Genomic DNA, 25,620 nt, shown 5'->3' with positions numbered 1-25,620 from the left:
GAATTAAAATTTATGCATATTATGGTATTCATGATCTCCATGCAGTCATCTGTATATTAATTCTGCCGATAAGATATACAGTTAAATTACCAAATTTTTTTATTTTTATTTTTGCTCCTTTCTCAAGAGGATTATTATGATGATGATTGGTTGGGGATGAAGTGCAACAAACATATTTATGCCATCGGAAAACCCTTTATTACATATTCTCAAAATTTCAAGTAGTAATATTGATTTCACAGAAAATTACTTAGGGGAGAAACAACTGTTTATAATTTAAATTGTGATCGACCTCCAATCATGAATGCATGGCTTGTCAGAAATGCATCTCTCCAATTGAACCCATTCAGCCACATGCTTATCAGTAACTTATTTATTCTCTAATGACTTTTCCTGAATTGTTCTGGTGCAGTAGTATTCATTGATGGCTTTTGAAATGGTAATGTGATGATTGTGTAACAGGCTTGCAGCTTTAATGCCCTAAGTCCCTATAAATAGGCCCCAGCTGGGAACTTGCATCAAAGACCTTCAGACTGTTAAGAGTGAAATACAAATTGTTATGGCACACAGTTTATCGATGAGCCTGAGGTCGGTAGTTTTGGTGTGATTATCAAAGATTTGTATTTTAAATAGGGTTGATTGTTGTTATGCCCCCCTTCGAAGAAGGAGTGTATTGTTTTGCACATGTCGGTCCGTCGGTCTGTCGGTCCGTCGGTCTGTCCACCGAATGGTTTCCGGATGATAACTCAAGAACGCTTACGCCTAGGATCATGAAACTTCATAGGTACATTGATCATGACTCGCAGATGACCCTTATTGATTTTCAGGTCACTAGGTCAAAGGTCAAGGTCACGGTGGCTCGAACCAGTAAAATGGTTTCCGGATGATAACTCAAGAACGCTTACGCCTAGGATCATGAAACTTCATAGGTACATTGATCATGACCCATATAGATTTTCAGGTCACTAGGTCAAATGTCAAGGTCACGGTCACTCGACACAGAAAAATGGTTTCCAGATGATAATTCAAGAATGCTTACGCCTAGGATCATGAAACTTCATAGGTACATTGATCATGACTCGCAGATGACCCCTATTGATTTTCAGGTCAAAGGTCAAGGTCACGGTGACTCGAACCAGTAAAATGGTTTTCGGATGATCACTCAAGAACGCTTACGCCTAGGATCATGAAACTTCATAGGTACATTGATCATGACTTCCAGATGACCCCTATTGATTTTCAGGTCACTAGGTCAAAGGTCAAGGTCACAGTGACTCGAACCAGTAAAATGGTTTCCGGATGATAACTCAAGAACCCTTACACCTAGGATCATGACAGTTCATAGGTACATTGATCATGACTCGCAGATGACCCCTAATGATTTGCAGGTCACTAGGTCAAAGGTCAAGGTCACGGTGACTGTAACCAGTAAAATGGTTTTCGGATGATCACTCAAGTACGCTTACGCCTAGGATCATGAAACTTCATAGGTACATTGATCATGACTCTCAGATGACCCCTATTGATTTTCAGGTCACTAGGTCAAAGGTCAAGGTCACAGTGACTCGAACCAGTAAAATGGTTTCCGGATGATAACTCAAGAACCCTTACGCCTAGGATCATGAAACTTCATAGGTACATTGAACATGACTCGCATATGACCCCTATTGATTTGCAGGTCACTAGGTCAAAGGTCAAGGTGACTCGAACCAGTAAAATGGTTTCTGGATGATAACTCAAGAATGCTTACGCCTAGGATCATGAAACTTCATAGGTACATTGATCATGACTCGCAGATGACCCCTATTGATTTTCAGGTCACTAGGTCAAAGGCCAAGGTCAAGGTGACTTGACACAGTAAAATGGTTTCTGGATGATAACTCAAAAAAGCTTACGCCTAGGATCATGAAACTTCATAGGTACATTGATCAGATGACCCCTATTGATTTTCAGGTCACTAGGTCAAAAGTCAAGGTCACAGTGACAAAAACATATTCACACAATGGCTGCCGCTACATCTGACAGCCCATATGGGGGGCATGCATGTTTTACAAACAGCCCTTGTTTTAATTGGAAATATCATTGCAAGGTGAGTCTGAAAATAGTTCCAGTTGGTTTAAAAGCAAGGCCCTGAGGTGGGTGGCAGATTTCTTATTATTGCTATAGTGAAACATTGTGAACTCTCTAGAAGTCACATTTTAGTTCAATCTTAATGAAACATGCTGAGAACATATGTTCCTATTATATCTTGATTTAGTTTGAAATCGGTTCCGGTGCTCTGAACAGCATGATTTCCAGGGGCGAGCAATTTTCTTCTTGTGAACCTTATGATTATATTTACACTTTAACACCGTTATTTCATACACCGATAATCTGAAGTCACTGTTATTTCAAAGTATTTTTCGGGTCCCGATTTTGGTTCTTCTTTGTTTAATGTAAAATTTCATTGTTAATCCGAACTTTGTTAAACCGAAGAAATCGTTAATTCGAAGTGATTCAGTCGGTCCCAACACTATTATTCGCACCTTATTATCAATCTTTAAGCCGAAGTCAAAACTGCAAAATACTGAGCGTAATTTCACACCTGTTCTTTGAAGTGGCGCGTCAAAAGCCGATAATTACACCTTTGTCGTCTGCGCGAACGCAGTTTTTCAGAGAGACATCGTGTATTAGTTAAAAAAAGTTAATTCATTGCCGAAAATGTATTCATATATATATGTATGTCTGATCATTTGTGCTATTCGTTATATTTTATATGTTCTGTAATAAGACAAAAATAAAAACAAAAAAAAGAATCGTTTTATTCCTCCGTTTCTTACAAGTGGAAATCTATTAATCTGTGACTAGTTTATGCTTTTCAGTAAGCGTGTAACCGAACCATGCGAATTTCACAACGTTTTATTTTTACAGAATCAAAGAAGTCTTCTGTCAAACGTTTATTTCGAATTATCGTTAATCCGAAGTTAACGGTCCCGACGACTTTGAAATAACGGTGTTGAAGTGTATGTTTCATGAAGTACTTAGATAATTTTGAACTCCACCTTCCCAGAATAGTTAAGTTCCTTCAGGTCTCAGGTTTTTTCTTAATGCGGGGAAAAGGCCTGGCCTTCAATTTCAGGGTGAAAATATCCACAAAACTGAGAAAGGGGAAACTTTTTATGTCCCCGGTAGGGTGGCATATAGCATTTGAACTGTCAGTCCGTCCGTCCGAAAACTTTAACACTGACCATAACTTTTGCAATATTGAAGATAGCAATTTGATATTTGGCATGCATGTGTATCTCATGGAGCTGCACATTTTGAGTGGTGAAAGGTCAAGGTCATCCTTCAAGGTCAAAGGTCAAAAAAACAAATCCAAGAGAAGTAACAAGTTTTAAAGGGAGATACTTTCTATTTATCATTTGGCAGGTACATATCTTTTTTACAATGGAAGGAATATTTTTGTAAATGGATATAACAAAAAAATATATCAATCAAAGCGGCGTGGTAGGGGGCATTGTGCTTCTGACAAACACATCTCTTGTTCCAAGGAAAACTTTACATTTTGGAAAATATGCATGATTTTTAAGTGATTAAGTTGGGGAGAGGGCCTATCTCTTGGGGAAGGGGCATGTACATGTATAAGGCCCCTGCTAAAGAAGGAAAAAAAGAAATGAAAAGTATTTGAAAACTGTTGTTTTAACAGCAATTTGCATACCAGTATACAATAATTGCATTTTCATTGAAGAAAATTGCTTTGTTTTCAACTAATTATTGAGTTAATTTTTTTTTCTGTAGAATACAGTTTGTTGTAAATTGTTAGTGTTTAGTGGTGTGTTGCTTATTTTTTATTTCATTTTTCCAATTATCATTATGTCAATAAATTTGAGTCGGTGACGTGATGTTTTGGTCCTATTAATCCCAGTCTGATCCTGCATTTTTTTTTCAGTCCACAGGGCGGAATTCTGTCCTGTGGACTAAAAATACTTTTGGGAACAGGCAAACTTGTCTGAGCTGGGAATGGTCAATGAAGCACTGTCAGGTATAGATCACTTACCGTATACATGCGCTTATAAGACGCCCTCGCTTATAAGACGCACCCCGACTTTGGACTTTATAATGGGTGGATTTGAGACTGAACCGCGTGTAAGACGCGGTCAAATTTTGCCGTATTCATCGGCCGGAAAATGGCTAAATGGCAGAATGTTAAAGAAAATCATCAATTAGTAAAACATTGAGAATTTTTCAAACTCGCGCTGCATACAATTAGTAATTCACGCAAGTCTGAAAAATAAAACAATCAAACAACAAAGTAAATAATATTTGTTTATTTTATGATATATTAGTGGGTTTTAATTTATTTTCAAGTATTATTCATGCAATAAAAATAATTATCAAATTGACAAAATTTCTAACAACTGTGTATTAATCATTTGCCCTAACAATTGCAAACATAAAACATATTACGTTCGTAATATCAATGCACAAGCAAAATTGATCGTGTCAGTCATCTTAATTGTATTGTTTGACAGGTATTGAAATCTAATAGGCAGATATTTTGAAAGCGTTTAGTTTTATTACCTAGATTATGCAAATTTTACGCCCATTGTCTATCAACAATAGGTAACGCCTACTTTCATAAAATTAGCCAATCGCGTGATAGAGTGAAAGACTCCGAAGCGCAGATCGAAATCATGTGTCAAGAAGAAAGCCATATGCGGATAATTGCATGTGGTCGCTCTTTGCTCCCGTCGTTGTTGGCCCCTAATAAATAATGTGTCATCGGTATTAGTGGTTCGTCTGAATAAACGTGTTTATTTAACAATTGACAGTTGCAAACTGGTAACTTATTTCAGTGGATACCCTAATTGCCAATTATGTCTTAATTGAAAATTAACGACGTGGAACAAAGACGATCAGGTGATACGAACTTGTCAAATAGCATTTGTAATCGGCAGCGTGTTTACTGAGAATTGATTTTGCTGTTGTTTTAAGCATGTTGGCATCGTGTTGCCGCTTACACACGTATACTATAATGGCCAATTTATATGGCATTTAACGACGTCGCGCGCAGACAATCAGGTGATAAAAACTTTTCAAGAATAATCACGGACAATATAACGTCTTACGCCCCAAAAATAACAAAATTCAAATTAAAAATAATAGACAACATAATCAGTAACAATACATTTTATTACAAATAAATCGGTACCTGAACATAGCGTTCCGATACACGGTACGGGCCAATACAGACTTTAGAGAAAATGCAAATGGCTGCCGCGATGATTCAAAACAACTGACAAGTGTCCAACTTGGCTAGCATAAGCCCAGTAAACTCGATATTTTGATTTTTTTTGTTTATTTTCACCAGTATCTCGCTTATAAGACGCGACCCCAACTGTAACTTATTAATTTAAGTCTCAAAAATGCGTCTTATAAGCGCACGTATACGGTAACCAATCAGGCAGATGATGATGAAGATGAAAATGGTAATTACTTAATTGATAAGGACTCCAGTGGTCTTTTTGGTGATAATTCAGGTGGTTTGACAAGCTCCTATCTCATGGATGAGACGGAAGATGACCTGCCAGCGACAGAGGGGGCACCGACGCTGGGCTCAGTTGTGACCCCCTTTGGCAAGAGGCCAATCATTGTGGGGCAGTCGAAAAGCTTTGATATGAAGTCAGAACATAAAATTGTTCAGTGGGTGCTGGAGCGCAATGCAAGGGATGGTTATGTGTTTACTGACGAGTTTAAACAGTATGCCAAATCTGTATACAAAGGTCCCAAACATTTTTCAGCCTCCTCAGGCTGGATGACGCTGTTCCTGATACGTCATCACAGGGCTCTAAAAGATGTGCAGTGGAAATCCAAGTTTAAAAAAAACTATTCTGAAAGTTCATCTGAGGCGTTAAGGGGTGTAGTGCCGGAGTTTGAGCAGAAGATCATAGAACTCATTCATGAAGAGCACGAAAGGGAGGGCAGTATCTCGTACAAGGAAATGAGTCGCTTGGCACAATCTGTTTACAAGGAAACCAGACCATCCTTCAAGGCCTCGTACACCTGGATCAGGAACTTTGTGAAACGCAACGAAGGAAAGCTGCAGGAGCTGAATATTGAGAATGTGATTCCCGTTCCAAAGTGCAAAGCTGCATTAAGTGATAAAATAAAAAAGAAATATGCTAAGAACAAGATAAAGAATTATACCACAGAAGAAAAGAGAAATATGGTAAACATAGCTGAAGAACATGGGATCGCACATGCATCACTGAAACTCGGAAATAAAATAGATCTGGACTCGTCAAGTGAGAATCCCCCTGGTCTACCTTCAGACCCATCACCAAGCACATCTCATGCACCTACAAGTCTTCTGCAATTGGATCGAATAGCAGCAAAGTTTGACATTGCAACCAGGCGGGGAATAGTAGATGAGGCCAGTGTAAATGGGACATCTGCCACTGTATCTAGACATAAAATACCATTGTCATTGCTCCTGAAATGGATGAAGTCATCAGTCAATGGGACAGAGAGCCCAGCAACAGTCTCATCTAGTCCTGTCTCTTCCTCAAGCGTGCCAAAAGACTCCTCTATGTCCAGTGCTGAGAAGACATTCAAATGCCACAGCAAGGAAACCAGGGTGGAGGCTGTTGCAGAAGCTAAAGTCAATGTCAAAGTATTTAAACATTTAGATTACCTGTAATTTCAGTAGTTTTACATTAATGTTTTTATGCCCCCGAAGGAGGGCATATAGTGATCGGACCATCCGTCTGTCCGTCTGTCTGTCTGTCTTGCTGTCTGTCTGTCTGTTTTTCCGTCACACTTTGTGTTTAGGTTTCTGCGTTTAGGTTTCGAAAAATGCTCAGAACTTCCATGTCCTTTCAGATAGCAACTTGATATTTGGCTTGCATGTGTATCTCATGGAGCTGCACATTTTAAGTGGTGAAAGGTCAAGGTCATCCTTCAAGGTAAAAGGTCAAACAAACAAATCTAAAGGAAGTAAAAAGCTTCAAAGGGAGATAATCATCTATACCTGCCAAATGATAAAAAAACAAGTAATAAATCAAAGTGGCGCAGTAGGGGGCATTGTGTTTCTGACAAACACATCCCTTGTTAATGATTGCCTTTGTTCTTTTGGGCCTGGTCTGTCATGTGTGATCAAAATTTACCTTGTTAACACTCTAGAGGCCTCATTTAGTGTCCATTCTACATGAAACTTGGTCAGAACATGTTTCCCAATGATATCTTGGACAAGTTTTAAAATGGTTCCACTTGGTTTAAAAAAAAGGCTGCCAGGGGGCGTGGCAGTTTTCCTTTACTGGCTAGAAGTCCCATTTTTTGTCAAATCTTCAAGAAACTTCGTCAGAATATTAGTTTTAATGATATCTTGGATGAGTTCCAAAATGGTTTTGGTCTGTTAAAAAAGATTGCCGCCAGTCGGCATAGTACTTGTACTTAATATTGCTATTGCAAAATCTGTTAGCTTTGTTGAAGTCACATTTTGTGCAATATCTTCATGAAACTTAGTCAGAGCATGTCCGCATGAAATCTTGGACGAGTTCAAAGATGGTTCCGGTTGGTTGAAAAAAATGGCTGCCAGGAGGAAGGGCTGTTTTTCTTGTATGGCTATCGTAAAACCTTGTTAACACTTAAAGTCACATCTATTGTTTAATCTTCACGAAACATATTCGGAACATTTTTCCTAATGATATCTAGGATGAGATGGAAAATGGTTCCAGTGAAAAACATGGCTGCCAGGGGGCGGGGTATTTTTCCTTATATGGCTACAGTAAAAATGGTTAATTCTCTAGCAGACCCATTTTAATCCAATCTTCTTGAAACTTGGTAAGAACATTTGTTCTCATGATATCTGATTTCGAAAATGATTTAGGGCCGTTGAAAAACATGGCTGCCTGGGGGCAGGGCATTTTTCCTTAAATGGCTATAATAAAACCTTTCTAACACACTAGAAGACACAGTTCAAGTATAATCTCAATGAAACTTAATCAGAACACTTCTTCTAATGACTTTTCTGTGAAGTTTGCAAATTCTTCTGGTTTGATGAAAAACATTGCAGCCTGGTGGGTGGTGCAGTTTTTTAGCTCATCTATTTTTTGAAAAAAAAATTATGAGCTATTGTCATCACCTTGGCGTCGGCGTCCAGTTAAATGTTGTGTTTAGGTCCTTTTTTCACATAAAGTATCAAAGCCATTGCATTCAAACTTGGTATACTTACTTACTATCATGAGGGGACTGGGCAGGCAAAGTCCGATAACTCTGGCTGGCATTTTGACAGAATTATGTGCCCTTTTTAAACTTAGAAAATTGTAAATTTTGTTAAGTTTTGTGTTTAGGTCCACTTTATTCCTAAAGTATCAAAGCTATTGCTTTTTATACTTGCAACACTCCCTAACTATCATAAGGGGACTGTGCAGGCAAAGTAATGTAACTCTGACTGGCATTTTGACAGAATTATGGCCCCTTGCATACTTTGAAAATTGAACATTTGGTTAAGTTTTGTGTTTGGTCCACTTTACTCCTTAAGTATCATAGCTATTGCTTTCATACTTGAACCAACACTTGCTAACTATCATAGCGGACTGTGCAGGCAAAGTTATGTAACTCTGACTGGCATTTTGACAGAATTATGGCCCCTTTTATACTTAGAAAATTGAAAATTGGGTTAAGTTTTGGGTTTTGGTCCATTTTACTCCTTAAGTATCATAGCTATTGCTTTCACACTTAGAACACTCGCAAACTATCATAAGTGGACTGTACATGACAAGTTGCATAACTGGTTGGCATTTTGATGGAATTATGGTCCTTTTTGACTTCAAGTAACTTTCAATATTTTGTTTAATTTTGTGTGTAGATCCACTTTACTTCTAAAGTATCAAGGCTATTGCTTTCAAACTTTAAATACTTTCTTACTATCATGAAGGTACCTGGCAAGTTGATTTGACCTTGATCTTTGAATTACCTTGACTCTTAAGATCATTTTTTTTTCTTTCTAAAATTGCCATTACATCTTTATTTATGATCAGATTTGATTCATACTTTGACAAAACAACACCTACCTGACATACCACAATAGACTTCACCCAAACCTTCCCCCACGCCCCACCCCAGAATCCCCCCAATTGTTTTCCCATTTTGTTATTATTTTTGAAAGATTATATTTTTTTTTGAAACATGGTTAAAAAAAACCCACAAATATTTATTTTTTTTATTTTATTTTTGAAAGACTGTCCAACCATACCACCCAAGAACCCGACCCTCCTAAAAATATTTTTTTTAATATTTTTATTTTATTTTTGAATGATAATGTAATAAATGACCACACCCCCACACTATACACCCCTCTCCACCCCCACACCTCCCCCTTTTTGATTGAAGCATTGAGATAGGTCCCTTCACCTTTAAAAAGAAAAATATATGAGCTGTCTGCATCCGCTAGGTGGTGCTCTTGTTGAATATATCACCTATACAGTGAACTCCAGCGTCAAACCATGACTTGTATTTCCTATCAATAGATTTGGATTATAAAATAGTGGATAAAACAACCATTCTTCTGCTTTTACATCTAATTTACTACAATAAAGTGATAAGCTTTTTATGCCCCCCTTCGAAGAAGAGGGGGTATATTGCTTTGCTCATGTCGGTCGGTCAGTCGGTCGGTCGGTCGGTCGGTCAGTCGGTCGGTCGGTCGGTCGGTCGGTCGGTCGGTCGGTCGGTCGGTAGGTCGGTCGGTCGGTCCGTCGACCAGGTGGTTGTCGTATGATAAGTCAAGAACGCATACGCCTAGGATCATGAAACTTCATAGGTAGATTGATCATGACTCGCAGATGACCCCTATTGATTTTGAGGTCACTAGGTCAAAGGTCAAGGTCACGGTGACCCGAAATAGTAAAATGGTTTTCGGATGATAACTCAAGAACGCATACGCCTAGGATCATGAAACTTCATGGGTAGATTGATCATGACTTGCAGATGACCCCTATTGATTTTGAGGTCACTAGGTCAAAGGTCAAGGTCACGGTGACCCGCAATAGTAAAATGGTTTCCGGATGATAACTCAAGAATGCATACGCCTAGGATCATGAAACTTCATGGGTAAATTGATCATGAGTCGCAGATGACTCCTATTGATTTTGAGGTCACTAGGTCAAAGGTCAAGGTCACGGTGACCCGAAATAGTAAAATGGTTTCCGGATGATAACTCAAGAATGCATACACCTAGGATCATGAAACTTCATGGGTAGATTGATCAAGACTCGCAGATGACCCCTATTGATTTTGAGGTCACTCGGTCAAAGGTCAAGGTCACGGTGACCCGAAATAGTAAAATGGTTTTCGGATGATAACTCAAGAACGCATATGCCTAGGATCATGAAACTTCATAGGTAGATTGATCATGACTCGCAGGTGACCCCTATTGATTTTGAGGTCACAAGGTCAAAGGTCAAGGTCACGGTGACCCGAAATAGTAAAATGATTTTTGGATGATAACTCAAGAACGCTTTTGCCTAGGATCATGACACTTCATAGGTACATTGATCGTGACTCGCAGATGACCCCTATTGATTTTCAGGTCACTAGTTTATTCTGTTTTCACACTGTCCAGTAAAGAGACTTACAAATTGAATTTTTGACACATGTTAATTCATAATGATGTATAAGCCTTTGTTTCTGTGCCAGTAAATACTATGTTTATGGAAATGACGTGAGAATTCAACATTTAAAAAACCAATGTAATATGATATGTAATATTATATGGCAACAGGACAGTTGTGATTTGCTGGGTCAATTCTATTTAGCTTGACCATCCAAGCGGTTGATAGCTTTGACAAACTGGTGGTCTGAAACATTGAGAAAATGTCACGATTCACTGACAATAAATCAAACATGTAATTCTTGCTACGCAACTTGCATTTAATTTTGTCAATTCAAATTATACATAAAAATATATAATTAATTTTTAATCTGCTTGTTAATTGAAAAACAGCAACACAGTTTGTATGTATAAAACAATGTTAATACATAAATAGGATCAAGCATATTAAAATATCAACTTAGATTTAGTTTCCTTTACTGTACAGGATTTGTAAAGTTAGGTTAATATTTGTGTATTGAACAAAAATAACAACAGTGTAAAGAAAAGTTAATTTGGGGATGTTCTATCCAAACCCTGAGAGTTCAGATTTCCTCAAATGCCAAGTAAAGATTGTAAATTTCAACCCACTCATCTGGTTAGTTTTCAGAGGCACATATAATTAACTTTTAGGCTTAGTGTCTCATTTGTACATGCATTACTGTATTAACTCCAAATCAACTAGTACAAGTGGTAGGCCAGTATTACATGGACTGGTGTTCACTGTTTACACAGTTTCACAACCCCATCTGATACTGGTCAGTATCTTGGCAAGTGGCCAAAATTGGGAGTGGAATTAATGGTCTATTACATAACTGACTTCTGTGTGTGGTAAACACATGATACTGGTCATGTGGTCAAGTTGCACTTATATACATTTGCCCAATACACAACACTAGCCTTGGCTATTTTTAATTAGATTGCATTGCTATCTATGGTGGTCATTGACTAGGGGAGTTAACTGCTATAAATAACATGTTTCATTACCATTAATAAATAAAACATAACAAATTGTGTGCACGTTTCACATATTGTCAAATAAGTCAAAATGTGTGAAAGGAATCCAAAAAATCAAAGACTCAATCATATAATGGATATAATTGATTAGTATAGGTCCTGATTGGTTTTTGCACTATTAATTGGATACATTTCACAGGTCATTGACATACAGTGACAAAAAACATATTCACACAATGGCTGTCACTACAACGGAGAGCCCATATGGGGGGCATGCATGTTTTACAAACAGCCCTTGTTATAACATCTACCCAAAAAGGGTTTGAAATTCTGTTAGATATATTGAAAGCATAACGATAACTGCAAATAAAAAGTTTATTAGTATCAAAGTACAGTTGTGATATATATATCACATTTCCTCTTAAGGATTGAATATATTTGCAACTAGGTAAGTTTCAATGCAAGAATATCTGCATCCAAATTTATCATTTTTAAACCTTCACTATACTCCTTTACTGTTGTTGAAAACTTTATTTTACTATGCCTATCCCATATAAAAGTCAGAACAGAAGATTTTATTGAATTTAACATGGTATTGGGTGGGTTATCTTAGGCAGTGATATGAACAAGTGATTGAATAATGACACAATAAGTGTTTTCACAATGAATAATGACACAATAAGTGTTTTCACAATAACAATCTTGCCAATTGGTGTTAAATTTCTTCTTTTCCAATTTTTATGCCCCCGAAGGGCGGCATATAGTTTTTGAACTGTCCGTCAGTCTGTCCGTCCATCCGAAAACTTTAACATTGCCCATCACTTTTGCAATATTGAAGTTAGCAACCTGATATTTGGCAGGCATGTGTATCTCATGAAGCTGCACATTTTGAGTGGCGAAAGGTCAAGGTCATCCTTCAAGGTCAAAGGTCACATAAATGGCTTCAAAGCAGCGCAGTAGGGGGCATTGTGTTTCTGACAAACACATCTCTTGTCAAAGTCAAGATTGCATTACAATTTCAATTATTTCTTACCTTTTCTGAATCTAGTTACCGGTAGTACATGTTGAGACATTTGGTTAATTCCTTCTATGAATGGGTTAGGATATTACCCCTCCCCCCATAAGCCTGACATTAATTGTATGCAAGATGACATATGAGGTACCACTGAATCGAGGATTGTTGGTGTAGACCAGTATTATCTGATGAGGGATGTTATCTTTCCTTTGTAAAGAGAGATGCACCCCTGCCCCCATTGGACCCAAAAAGTGAAACTATCGACATATCTTGCGGCGATCTCACTGCAAAACTTATCCGGAAAAGATTCATTTGTCCCGGCATTAACAGAGAGTGTATTGAGTTCGCCGGCGACTACATTACGCCAAAGACGTTTTACCTTATGGCAGACAAAGGCAGCTTAAAAGACTGGAAGAATGCCATTAGAATCCATGGAAAAAAAATCAGGTGAGGTTTAGGCTTTCTTTGTAAGATATTATATTTAATAATCTAAACTTTTGCTTTACTTTTCATGATATACATAAGAGAATCAATTAAGTAGCATTAAATTAGTTTTGCTTAAAAAAATACTGTTCAAGAATATGGCTGAAAAATATCAAATCTTAGAAATTCAAATAAATATAAGTAATTTTTATTATGCCCCCGGATCGAAAGATCGGGGCATATTGTTTTTGGCCTGTATGTCTGTCTGTCATTCATTAATTCATTGTGTGTGTCCCAAAAATTTAACCTCGGTTAAAGTTTTGCAATAACTTTTGCATTATGGAAGATAGTAACTTGATATTTGGCATGCATGTGTATCTCATGGAGCTGCACATTTTGAGTGGTGAAAGGTCAAGGTCATCCTTCAATGTCAAAGGTCAAATATATGGCTTCAAAGCGGCGCAATATGGGGCATTGTGTTTCTGACAAACACATCTCTTGTTGAATAATGTATTTTATTTAATTTTTATTTTTCAAGAATTACAAAGCCTGTTGTGACATGTTTAAAAGAATAATTACCCTTGCGCTAAGAGTTCATATGTGTTAAAAGTTTATGCTGTCCTTGAAATGCTTGAGCTTAGAAAAGAAATTTTCTATAAGAGGCGTGAATATTTTTTAGCTCACCTGAGCACAACGTGCTCATGGTGAGCTTTTGTGATCGCCTTTGTCCGTCGTCCGTCGTGTGGCTTCAACATTTGCCTTGTTAACTTTCTAGAGGCCACATTTATTGTCCAATCTTCATGAAATTTGGTCAGAAGATTGGTTTAAATGATATCTTGGATGAGTTCGAAAATGATTACGTTTGCTTGAAAAACATGGCTGCCAAGGGGCGGGGCATTTTTCCTAATATGGCTATATATGGCTATAGTAAAATCTTGTTAACACTCTAGTGGCCACATTTATTGTCTGATCTTCATGAAACTTGGTCAGAAGATTCATCGCAATTCTATCTTGGACGAGTTCGAAAATGATGCCAGTTGGTTGAAAAACATTGCCGCCAGGAGGGGGGGGGGGCATTTTCCTTATATGGCTATAGTAAAACATTGTTAACACTCTAGAGGCCACATTTATTTTCCGATAATCATGAAACTTGCTCAGAAGATTTGTCCCAATGATATCTTGGATGAGTTAAAAAATGGTAACCTTTGCTTGAAAAAAAAGGCTGCCAGGGGGCAGGGCATTTTTCCTTATATGGCTATATATGGCTATAGTAAAATCTTGTTAACACTCTAGAGGCCACATTTATTGTCCAATCTTCATGAAACTTGGTCAGAAGATTCATCCCAATAATATCTTGGACAAGTTAAAAATTAATGCCATCTGGTTGAAAAACATGGCCGCCAGGGGACGGGGTATTTTTCCTTATATGGCTATAGTAAAACCTTGTTAACACTCTAGAGGCCACATTTTTTTCCAGATCTTCATGAAACTTGGTCAGAAGATTTGTCCCAATGATATCTTGGATGAGTTCGAAAATGGTTTTGGTTTCTTTAAAAACATTGCCACCAGGGGGCTGGGCATTTTTCCTTATAAGCCTGTATATGGCTTTTGTAAAACCTTGTTAACACTCTAGAGGTCACATTTATTGTCCAATCTTCATTTAATATGGTCAGAAGATTTGTCTTATATCTTGGATGAATTCGAAAATGGTTACGTTCGCTTGAAAAACATGGCTGCCAAGGGGCGGGGCATTTTTCCTTATATGGCTATATATGGCTTTAGTGAAATCTTGTTAACACTCTAGAGGCCACATTTATAGTCAGATCTTCATGAAACTCGGTTAGAAGATTCATCCCAATAATATCTTGGACGAGTTAAAAAAATATGCCGGTTGGTTGAATAACATGGCCACCACGGGGAAGGGACATTTTTCCTTATGTGGCTATAGTAAAACCTTGTTAACCCTCTAGAGGTCACATTTATTTTCCGATCATCATGAAACTTGGTCAGAAGATTTGTCCCAATGATATCTTGGATGAGTTTGAAAATGGTTTTGGTTGCTTTAAAAACATGGCCACCAGGGGCGGGGCATTTTTCCTTATATGGCTATACATGTATATGGCTATAGTAAAACCTTGTTAACACTCTAGAGGCCACATTTATTGTCCAATCCTCATGAAATTTGGTCAGAAGATTGGTCTCAATGATATCTTGGATGAGCTTGAAAATAATTATGTTTGCTTGGAAAACATGGCTTCCAAGGGGCGGGGAATTTTTCCTTATATGACTATAGTAAAATCTTGTTAATACTAGAGGCCACATTTACTGTCTGATCTTCATGAAACTTGGTCAGAAGATTCATCCCCATAATATCTTGGAAGAGTTCAAAAATGATGGAAGAGTTCAAAAATGATGTCGGTTGGTTGAAAAACATGGCTGCCAGGGGGCGGGGCATTTTTCCTTATATGGCTATAGTAAAACCTTGTTAACACTCTAGAGGCCACATTTATTTTCCAATCTTCATGAAACTTGGTGAGAAGATTCATCCCAATAATATCTTGTTATCTCAGGTGAGCGACTTTGGGCCTTTTAGGCCCTCTTGTTTTGCATATCTTTTCATAAAAAACAAAGTCTCTGGATTATACAGAAAGTACTTTCAATCAGTCGAGCAGCAATAAAAGTTTTTTTTACTTATTAGGAAGTTCATAGTCAGTTGAGTGGTATTTAGAGATATAAACTGCACAGTTGCAGTGATTTTTTTATTTATACTTTACAACCTGTGCCTTTTTGATTGGGTCAAAAAGCGTGATAGACCATGAAATTTGGAAAGATTTAACATTATTGATATGATTATAAATATCAGTATACTATTTATTTAAAAGTGCGTGTTAAACTGCTTTCTAAAATTTATATTATAAAGTGTTAGGGAATTAAAATGCTATTGGTAATGTTTTGCATATTGTTTGGGAAACAAATTTTTTGGAAAATATATTACTTTTTGCCATTGGGAAACAGCCTGTAAGAGGCCTGTAATTTAAAGTGGAAAAAATCACTGATTTTTGTGTATTTTTCAGACAATACATAGACTCAGGTGTACTAGACTTTTACAATCACTCAAAACTGTGCACGTCGGGACGCTGCAAGTCCAGAATCAGCCAATCAAAACTCAACATCTCTGACACCATTCCAAACTCACTGACGCCCATTCGCCAATGCAATGGTCACCACTTGAACAGAATGAATTCAGAAGACATGTCGCATTCATCTCATTCATCAAACGTAAGTAATGTAATGGAGCAACGTCTTGGGAAATCTGGGCATAATGCATTGGTGCATACCTGTGATCCACACGGTCCTGAGTTATCCCTTAGTTTAAACCTCGAGTCCGTTTCCTGGGCCTTGAACCAGTACTTGGTGTCTTTGGGGAAATCTAAGGAACGCTCCGACAGTGGGGATTGAACCCTTGACCACCCTGTCGCTAGGCAGACACCTTATCCATTACACCACGGCGACCTCTTAGTGGAAAAGTTATGTCTGAGGTATTGGTCACAAAGTCTTTAACAATCTTCTCGATTACCAGTATAAACAGCTTCATGTTACAGAGATTTTTAGCTCAACTAATTGCTCAGGTGAGCTTCTGGGATCGGTCTTTGTCCGTCCGTCGTCCGTCTGTCTGTCGTCCGTCCGTCCGTCCACATTTGGTTGTAAACACTCTAGAGGCCACATTTCTTGTGCGATTTTCATGAAACTTGGTCAGAAGATTTGTCTCAATGATACCTCGTTCAAGTTCGAAACTGGGTCATGCTGGGTCAAAAACTAGGTAACTAGGTCAAAAAGAAGAAAAACTGTGAGTCACATTGCATGCCCAATTTTTATGTTACTTTGTCAAAATGTTTGTCTTAATGATATGTTGGTTGAGTTCAAAAGTGGTTCCGGTCCGTTGAAAAACATGGCGGCCAGTGGGCGGGGCAGTTTTCCTTATTTGGCTATAGAGAAACCTTGTAAACATTCTAGAAGTCACAATTTTTGCCCTATCAGCATGAAACTTGGTAAAAACATTGGTTTGATTGATATCTCGGAGGAGTTCAAAAATGGTCCAGATTGGTGAACAAAAAATGGCCACCAAGGGGCGGGGAAGTTTATACTATATGTATATAGTGAAACCATGTGAACACTCTAGAAGTCACATTTGTGGTCCAATCTTCATGAAATTTGGTCAGAACATTTGTTTTCTAGATACTTGAGTTAAGTTTGAAAATGGTTCCGGTCCGTCGAAAAACATGGCTGCCAGGGGGACGGGGAAGTTTTCCTTATATTTATGCCCCCCTTCGAAGAAGAGGGGTATATTGTTTTGCTCATGTCGGTCTGTCCACCAGATGGTTTCCGGATGATAACTCAAAAACGCTTAGGCCTAGGATCATGAAACTTCATAGGTACATTGATCCTGTCTGGCAGATGACCCCTATTGATTTTCAGGTCACTAGGTCAAAGGTCAAGGTCACAGTGACTCAAAATAGTAAAATGGTTTCCGGATGATAACTCAAGAATGCTTAGGCCTAGGATCATGAAACTTTATAGGTACATTGATCATGACTGGCAGATGACCCCTATTGATTTTCAGGTCACTAGGTCAAAGGTCAAGATCACAGTGACTCAAAATAGTAAAATGGTTTCCGGATGATAACTCAAGAACGCTTAGGCCTAGGATCATAAAACTTCATAGGTACATTGATCCTGTCTGGCAGATGACCCATACAGATTTTCAGGTCACTATGTCAAAGGTCAAGGTCACAGTGACTCGAAACAGTAAAATGGTTTCCTGATGATAACTCAAGAATAATAAGGCCTAGTATCATGAAACTTCATAGGTACATTGGTCATTACTGGCAGATGACCCCTATTGATTTTCAGATCACTAAGTCAAAGGTCAAGGTCACAGTGACAAAAAACGTATTCACACAATGGCTGCCACTACAACTGACAGCCCATATGGGGGGCATGCATGTTTTACAAACAGCCCATGTTATGTAGTTAAAAAGGCTTGTGAACAGTCAAGAAGTCAAATTGTTTGCCCAATCATCATAAAACTTGGTCAAAACATTGGTTTTAATGATGCCTCGGACGAGTTCCAAAATGGTGCAGATTGGTGAGAAAACATGGCCGCAAGTGGGTGGGGCAGTTTTCTCTATATGTATATAGTGAAAACATGTGAACACTCTAGAAGTCATATTTTTGGCCAAATTTTCATCAAATTTGGTCAGAACATTTGTTTCCTAGATACAAGAATTGAGTTTGAAAATGGTTCCCGTCCGTTGAAAAACATAGGGGAGGGGTGGCACATTTTCCTTATATTTATATAGCAAAAAAAGCTTGTGAACACTCTAGAAGTCACACTTTTTTCCCAATCATCATGAAACTAGGTGAAAACATTGGTTTTATTTATACCTCAGAATAGTTCGAAAATGGTCCTGATCATCAAAAAACATGGCCGCCGGGGGGGGGGGGGGGGGGGGGCAGTTTTCCTTATATTACTGTAAAGAAACCTTTTGAACACTCTAGAAGTCATATTTTTTGCCTAATCATTGTGAAACTTAGTCAAAACATTGCTTGATATCTCGGACAAGTTGGAAAATAGCTCAGATCAGTGAAAAAAACAAGCTTTTTAGCTCACCTTATTGCTCAGGTGAGGTTTTAGGATCGGTCTTTGTCCGTCCGTCAACATTTGGTTTGTTAACACTCTTGCATTCACATGTCTCAATCAGTCGTACATACCAGTAATTAAAAATTGCTTGTAGTGTTTTCAATACTAGAGTTAAAGTTGTCAATTTTCTTCAATAAAAAATTGTAATTTGATCGGTTTCCATTCTGTGTTCTTCACGTATCTCCTTTTTATGTCCCTCACCACTATAGTGGGGGACACATTGTTTTTGCCCTGTCTGTTGGTTTGTTTGTTTGTGTGTTTGCGTCAAACTTTAACATTTGCCATAACATTTGCAATATGGAAGATAGCAACTTGATATTTTATGGAAGATAGCAACTTGATATTTGGCATGCATGTGTATTTCATGGAGTTGCACATTTTGAGTGGTGAAAGGTCAAGGTCATCCTTCAAGGTCAAAGATCAAATATACAGCTTTAAAGCGGCACAGTAGGGGACATAGTGTTTCTGACAAACACATTTATTGTTGTGATTACATACGATTTGTACAAACCCTTTCTCGGCGTGTTATATTTATGCCCCCCTTCGAAGAAGAGGGGGTATATTGCTTTGCTCATGTCGGTCGGTCGGTCGGTAGGTCGGTTGGTCTGTCCACCAGGTGGTTGTCAGACGATAACTCAAGAACGCTTGGGTCTAGGATCATGAAACTTCATAGGTACATTGATCATGACTTGCAGATGACCCCTATTGATTTTGAGGTCACTAGGTCAAAGGTCAAGGTCACGGTGACCCAAAATAGTAAAATGGTTTCTGGATGATAACTCAAGAATGCATACGCCTAGGATCATGAAACTTCATGGGTAGATTGATCATGACTCGCAGATGACCCCTAGGGATTTTGAGGTCACTAGGTCAAAGGTCAAGGTCACGGTGACCCGAAATAGTAAAATGGTTTCCGGATGATAACTCAAGAACGCATAGGCCTAGGATCATGAAACTTCATTGGTAGATTGATCATGACTCGCAGATTACCCCTATCGATTTGGAGGTCACTAGGTCAAAGGTCAAGGTCACGGTGACCCAAAATAGTAAAATGATTTTCTGCTGATAATTCAAGAACGCATATGCCTAGGATCATGAAACTTTATAGGTAGATTGATCATGACTCGCAGATGACCCCTTTTGATTTTCAGGTCACTAGGTCAAAGGTCAAGGTCACGGTGACCCGAAATAGTAAAATGATTTTTGGATGATAACTCAAGAACGCATATGCCTAGGATCATGAAACTTCATAGGTAGATTGATCATGACTCGCAGAAGACCCTTATTGATTTTGAGGTCACAAGGTCAAAGGTCAAGGTCACGGTGACCCGAAATAGTAAAATGATTTTCGGATGATAACTCAAGAACGCTTTTGCCTAGGATCATGACAGTTCATAGGTTCATTGATCGTGACTTGCAGATGACCCCTATTGATTTTCAGGTCACTAGGTCAAAGGTCAAGGTCACAGTGACAAAAGTCGTATTCACACAATGGCTGCCAGTACAACGGACAGCCCATATGGGGGGCATGCATGTTTTACAAACAGCCCTTGTTAATAAGCCTGTCAAAAGGCAGCATGTAGATAGAGACAATACGCGTTTGATGCCTTTCACTTTCTTTTTCCATCTGTCCATTCGTCTATCAACTATAACTGTCCTTAATGAACTCAGAAGCTTTAGAAGCTGTATTTTTATCTCTACCAGTATAGACTGGGGGACATATTGTTTTTGCCCTGTCTGTTGGTTTGTTGGTTGGTTTGTTGGTTTGCGTCAAACTTTAACATTGGCCATAACTTTTGCAATATTGAAGATAGCAACTTGATATTTGGCATGCATATGTATCTCATGGAGCTGCACATTTTGAGTGGTGAAAGGTCAAGGTCATCCTTCAAGGTCAAATTTGTTGGTTAGTTTGCGTCAAACTTTAACATTGGCAATCACCTTTGAATTATTGAAGATAGCAACTTTATATTTGGCATGCATGTGTATCTCATGGAGCTGCACATTTTTGAGTTGTGAAAGGTCAAACACAGCTTGTTAACCTAATACTTAAAGATCAAGTGCCGTGATTTAAAAAACCCGTAAAACACCTTTATTTATCGAATTTAGTGCATATATAAACTATTTCCCACCTCACTTCATTTCAATCACGGTGTTATTAGCGAGAACGAATAGAACAAAGTCGCGATTTTTCACACATTCCGATGTACTCGCCATTTTCATTCAAACCGGAAGAGACATCACAAATCTTCCATTGTTCATGCTCTCAATAACGAACCGGCGTTATAAAGCTTTGGATGTATTATTTCTTGAAACTTTAGTTAAAAAAATTGATGGAAAATGGAATATGATAGAGATTATGATGAGTTTTCTGTTCAACCGTACATGTATGAGTCAGAATTTAGCAACAGTCTGTCAGATTTTTTATGAATCTAACTCGGACAGCGAGGTTAATTTTGTCGATGCTCTAGACCACCATCGTGTTGGGAACACGGATTAGTAAATGCATAACTGTGTTTCAAGCACGTGTCGGGAGAAAAATACTGTTTGATTGTTATTCTACAGTACAAGCTTGTTGAATATGACTTGGTTACACAAAGCACTGGTTAATAATAAAAAATTAGAACGGATACTTGTACCGTTTCTGATTAGGAAGGAATGTTAATATTTCTAATTACATGAATTTTAATTTAAAACATTGTTTCCAGAAATAATAAAAGAGTTTCAGTGTGAACACTTATATTAATTCATTGATAATACAACTTCCGTTATAATTACATGATAATCAAAACAATAGCATGGTGTAGGCCCAAGTGGGCAGAGTGGGACATTTGTGGGACATGGAGCTGCACTCCTTGGTTAGCTAAGCCGTAGCACTGGTCTGATAGTAATACATTTTATGATTGTTTGTTGATATAATTGGGCTTGGGCTAATCTCTTATCTCTAAAACCATACTGTGTCTGCAATAATCAACTGTGATATATCCACAGATAAGGCGCATTTCAACAGCCAAATAGCCATAAACTCCATGACACTCTGTATGGACTAATACACAACATTGGTAACTGGTGTCAATTTGACTGGTAGCCACGGAAATTCTTGAAACTTGAGAAACTTAGAAATCAATCGTAATGTCTATGTATATATTGTTGTCTGAGGCTATTAAAAACTGGACATTCGAGTAAGAAATGAAAGTGATCTTCGAGATGGTTACATTGTTTACATAAAAAACGCTTGAGAAGTTGAAATATTGTTCAACTTGTATTTATGATAGTACGCACAAAGTAAATTTAATTTTCGGCTAATTATAGGTGTTAACCTTTGATCGACGTATACTATGTTTTAAGGTTTCGCATCTTATTGTATGAACCACTGGCCGTGGTGTAAAAATTATGTAGGAGCAAACGTCCGCCTTGTCAAAATTAGCGTAAGAGCGATTGTCTGTGGGAGCGATTGTTCGGATACCCATTACAGAGAAATGCCAAGCTGTTTTTATGTCCCCCACTATAGTAGTGGGGGACATTATTGTTTTTGCCCTGTCTGTTGGTCTGTTGGTCTGTTTGCGCCAACTTTAACATTTTGCAATTACTTTTGCTATATTGAAGATAGCAACTTCATATTTGGCATGCATGTGTATCTCATGAAGCTGCACATTTTGAGTGGTGAAAGGTCAAGGTCAAGGTCATCCTTCAAGGTCAGAGGTCAAATATATGTGGCCAAAATCGCTCATTTTATGAATACTTTTGCAATATTGAAGATAGCAACTTGATATTTGGCATGCATGTGTATCTTATGGAGCTGCACATTTTGAGTGGTGAAAGGTCAAGGTCATCCTTCAAGGTCAGAGGTCAAATATATGTGGCCCAAATCGCTTATTTTATAAATACTTTTGCAATATTGAAGATAGCAACTTGATATTTGGCATGCATGTGCATCTCATGGAGCTGCACATTTTGAGTGGTGAAAGGTCAAGGTCAAGATCATCCTTCAAGGTCAGAGGTCAAATGTATGTGGCCCAAATCGCTTATTTTATGAATACTTTTGCAATATTGAAGATAGCAACTTGATATTTGGCATGCATGTGTATCTCATGGAGCTGCACATTTTGAGTGGTGAAAGGTCAAGGTCAAGGTCATCCTTCACAAGGTCAAGGTCATCCTTCAAGGTCAAACATCATATAGAGGGACATTGTGTTTCACAAACACATCTTGTAGTTTATGAAATCAATACATTTTATTAATGATCACGATTCATGCACAAAACCCTCCTCAATTTACATTTTTATCTGAATATTTCAATATAGCATAATGAATGGTGTTAGTAAATAATATTACTCTTTTTAGTAATGCTATACCAATTCCATTTTAAAATCTCCTTTAATAATCTGTGTAATAGATAGTAATTTATTTGAGTTAAATATCAGTACAAGAATGTTATTTTTGATACTTTGTTGGTTAGTTAGCTGTAGCCTAGCTTATTTATTTATCATATGGAATGTATTTGTCCTTTTTTTATCGCTGTTCCACTGATTAACCTATTTGTCCTTAATAATAAGAGAAAGGTTGTAATTTATTGTTTGTAACTAAGCCATTAATACATACATGCGTATAATATATTTTTAATCCATTTCTTACGAGTAACATCATCCTTGGAAAAACCGAAAAGTCCATTGTTTCCCTTTTCCGCACGTTCTTTGCACCCGAAAAAAACACACACTGAACGTCAAATAACGATTGTCGTGCAAAAAAAAAACACACAGAAAAAGCACACCTTTTTAATAAAACTTGTATAAAAAGTGTATTAACATAGCACGATATTGAGTGTTTAAGTTGACATAAAGCGCAGAGTGTTCAGGCTTCGATCTGTAATAACAATGGACGAGTTTCCGTGTCATGCGCGTTGAGTGAATGTGACGTCACAACCAAAATAGGTGGCGGAAATACCTGGGCGGTTTACGGAAAACAAGATCATCGTTTTAAGTATCATAATATTTTTTGCCATTGCTCTTGATGATACCACTCGTTTTAGAATATACATATTTATAAAATAGCATTTTTCATTATAAAATCGGCATTTGACCTTTAAGTGTTTTTAGAGAATGATTTTCTTGATGTAAATCAAAGTAATAATCGTATCTAACTCATCTGGCTCAAACACTTGATCACTAGGTCATATTTTTGACAAAGATTGAATGAACTGACTCCTCTCAGGTGGCCCTCTTGTTTCTATATTGCTATAGTGAAAACATGTTGATGTTATATGAGCCACATCTATTAGCCAATATTCATGAAGCTTGATCAGAACTTTTTTCCAATGAAATCTCTGTTGAGATTGAGACTGGGTCATGTGAGCTCAAAAGCTTGGTCAATGGGTCAAATAAAAAAAACATTCATGTATTCATACTCTAGAAGTCAATTTTTGGTCAAATCATCACTTTTTCAGAATAGTCTTAGACTAGTTCCTTTGGGTCTCTTGTGAGCACCTGGGGGCCCTTGGCCCTCTTGTTTAGTAATATCACAGTTGTAAACTGAATCTAGTGTGTATTTATTGTCCCTCACTGTCAGAATACCAAAGGAAACTATGTGTGATTCACTTGTCTATTTGTTGTACCATCTAATCCCAATTTCTAAAGCTTACACTGATTTAGAAATAACCTGACACAAATATTTTGCGTAATATTCCCGTATGTATTTTGCGCTCATACAACACATTTATTTTATTCCAATAAAAAGTCAAACATCCTTCAAAAAAGCACTTCAAAATACACATTTATAAATATAAGTTGTCTTTTCCTTTACTTTCAAATACTTTCCAATGATGAATTATGAAACTGCTTGTTTAAGATATTCTTACTCTTAGATCTAGCAGCTAATAAAATAATTTGTGAAAAATATTCACAAATTTAAATTTTGCATACATTTGTGAGCTATATTGATTATATACCCGTTTAATCATAGTTTTTCTTCCAGGACCCAGCTGTAGAAAGTATGTCACAGCAGGCAGACATAGGAAGATTGTTCGAACAGGGTTAGTATACAATCTTGCTTTTAAAATATGCTACTGAAATATTGCCTGTCTATGTTTAAGTACATGTCTGTATGAACTTTTTTCTCTCATACTCTCCCATGTAATCAAACTTACAATTCAAATTGTGTCTAATAGGATATGAATTGCATCAAAGTTTTTATGCTCCCCGAAATACTTTCGGTGGAGCATATAGTTGCCAGTTTGTATTTCCTTCCTTCCTTCCTTCCTTCTTCCTTCCTTCCTTCCTTCCTTCTTCCTTCCTTCCTTCCTTCCTTCCTTCCTTCCTTCCTTCCTTCCTTCCTTCCTTCCTTCCTTCCTTCCTTCCTTCCTTCCTTCCTTCCTTCCTTCCTTCCTTCCTTCCTTCCTTCCTTCCTTCCTTCCTTCCTTCCTTCCTTCCTTTCATTGAAACTTGGTATGAGTATATATATGGATAAGAGGATGATGCACGCCCAATGGTATTGTACACTATTGGATAATAAAGGAGTTATGGCCCTTTGTATCTTGAAAAAATGCTTTTTTGAGTGTCAAATATAACACTTTTGTGTCTAGAAGCATATTGGCAGGAGATATCAATTCAACGAATTTGCTTGTTTATGCTTTAATCAACAATCAAATGTTAAATTTGTTTTATAAATACCTTGAAGAATCTATTATGTGTACGTCAATCAATGTTTGCATTTTTATCATCACGCTTTTGAACGTCATGGAATAATTTTCAATTCATTATACAGAAGTAAACAGCAATGAGAGGCGGTTTCTGATACTCAACAGTCAGATCCCCAAGTTTTATTGTCAATATTAGAAAATCAGAAGGCAATCCTAATGTATGAGAGGCTGCAAAATACATTGGCATAAATGTAAACCTATGT

General features: G+C 37.6%; 1 protein-coding gene across 1 annotated transcript in view; it reads left to right on the top strand.

The window, feature by feature from the left end:
• The first annotated feature begins 4,006 nt into the window (after positions 1-4,006).
• LOC127845871 (uncharacterized) overlaps positions 4,007-25,620 on the top strand; it is a 78,435-nt gene continuing 56,821 nt past the window's right edge. The window contains exons 1-5 of the mRNA XM_052377045.1: positions 4,007-4,021; positions 5,420-6,652; positions 12,817-13,046; positions 16,097-16,301; positions 24,694-24,751. Coding sequence (XP_052233005.1) covers positions 4,007-4,021; positions 5,420-6,652; positions 12,817-13,046; positions 16,097-16,301; positions 24,694-24,751 — 1,741 coding nt within the window. The remainder of the gene's footprint in view (positions 4,022-5,419; positions 6,653-12,816; positions 13,047-16,096; positions 16,302-24,693; positions 24,752-25,620) is intronic.

The sequence above is a fragment of the Dreissena polymorpha genome, chromosome 9 (genome assembly GCF_020536995.1).
Source record: "Dreissena polymorpha isolate Duluth1 chromosome 9, UMN_Dpol_1.0, whole genome shotgun sequence".
Lineage (NCBI taxonomy): Eukaryota > Metazoa > Mollusca > Bivalvia > Myida > Dreissenidae > Dreissena > Dreissena polymorpha.
The sequence above is the reverse complement of the archived record's forward strand: the minus strand, read 5'-3'. Positions and strand labels throughout refer to the sequence as shown.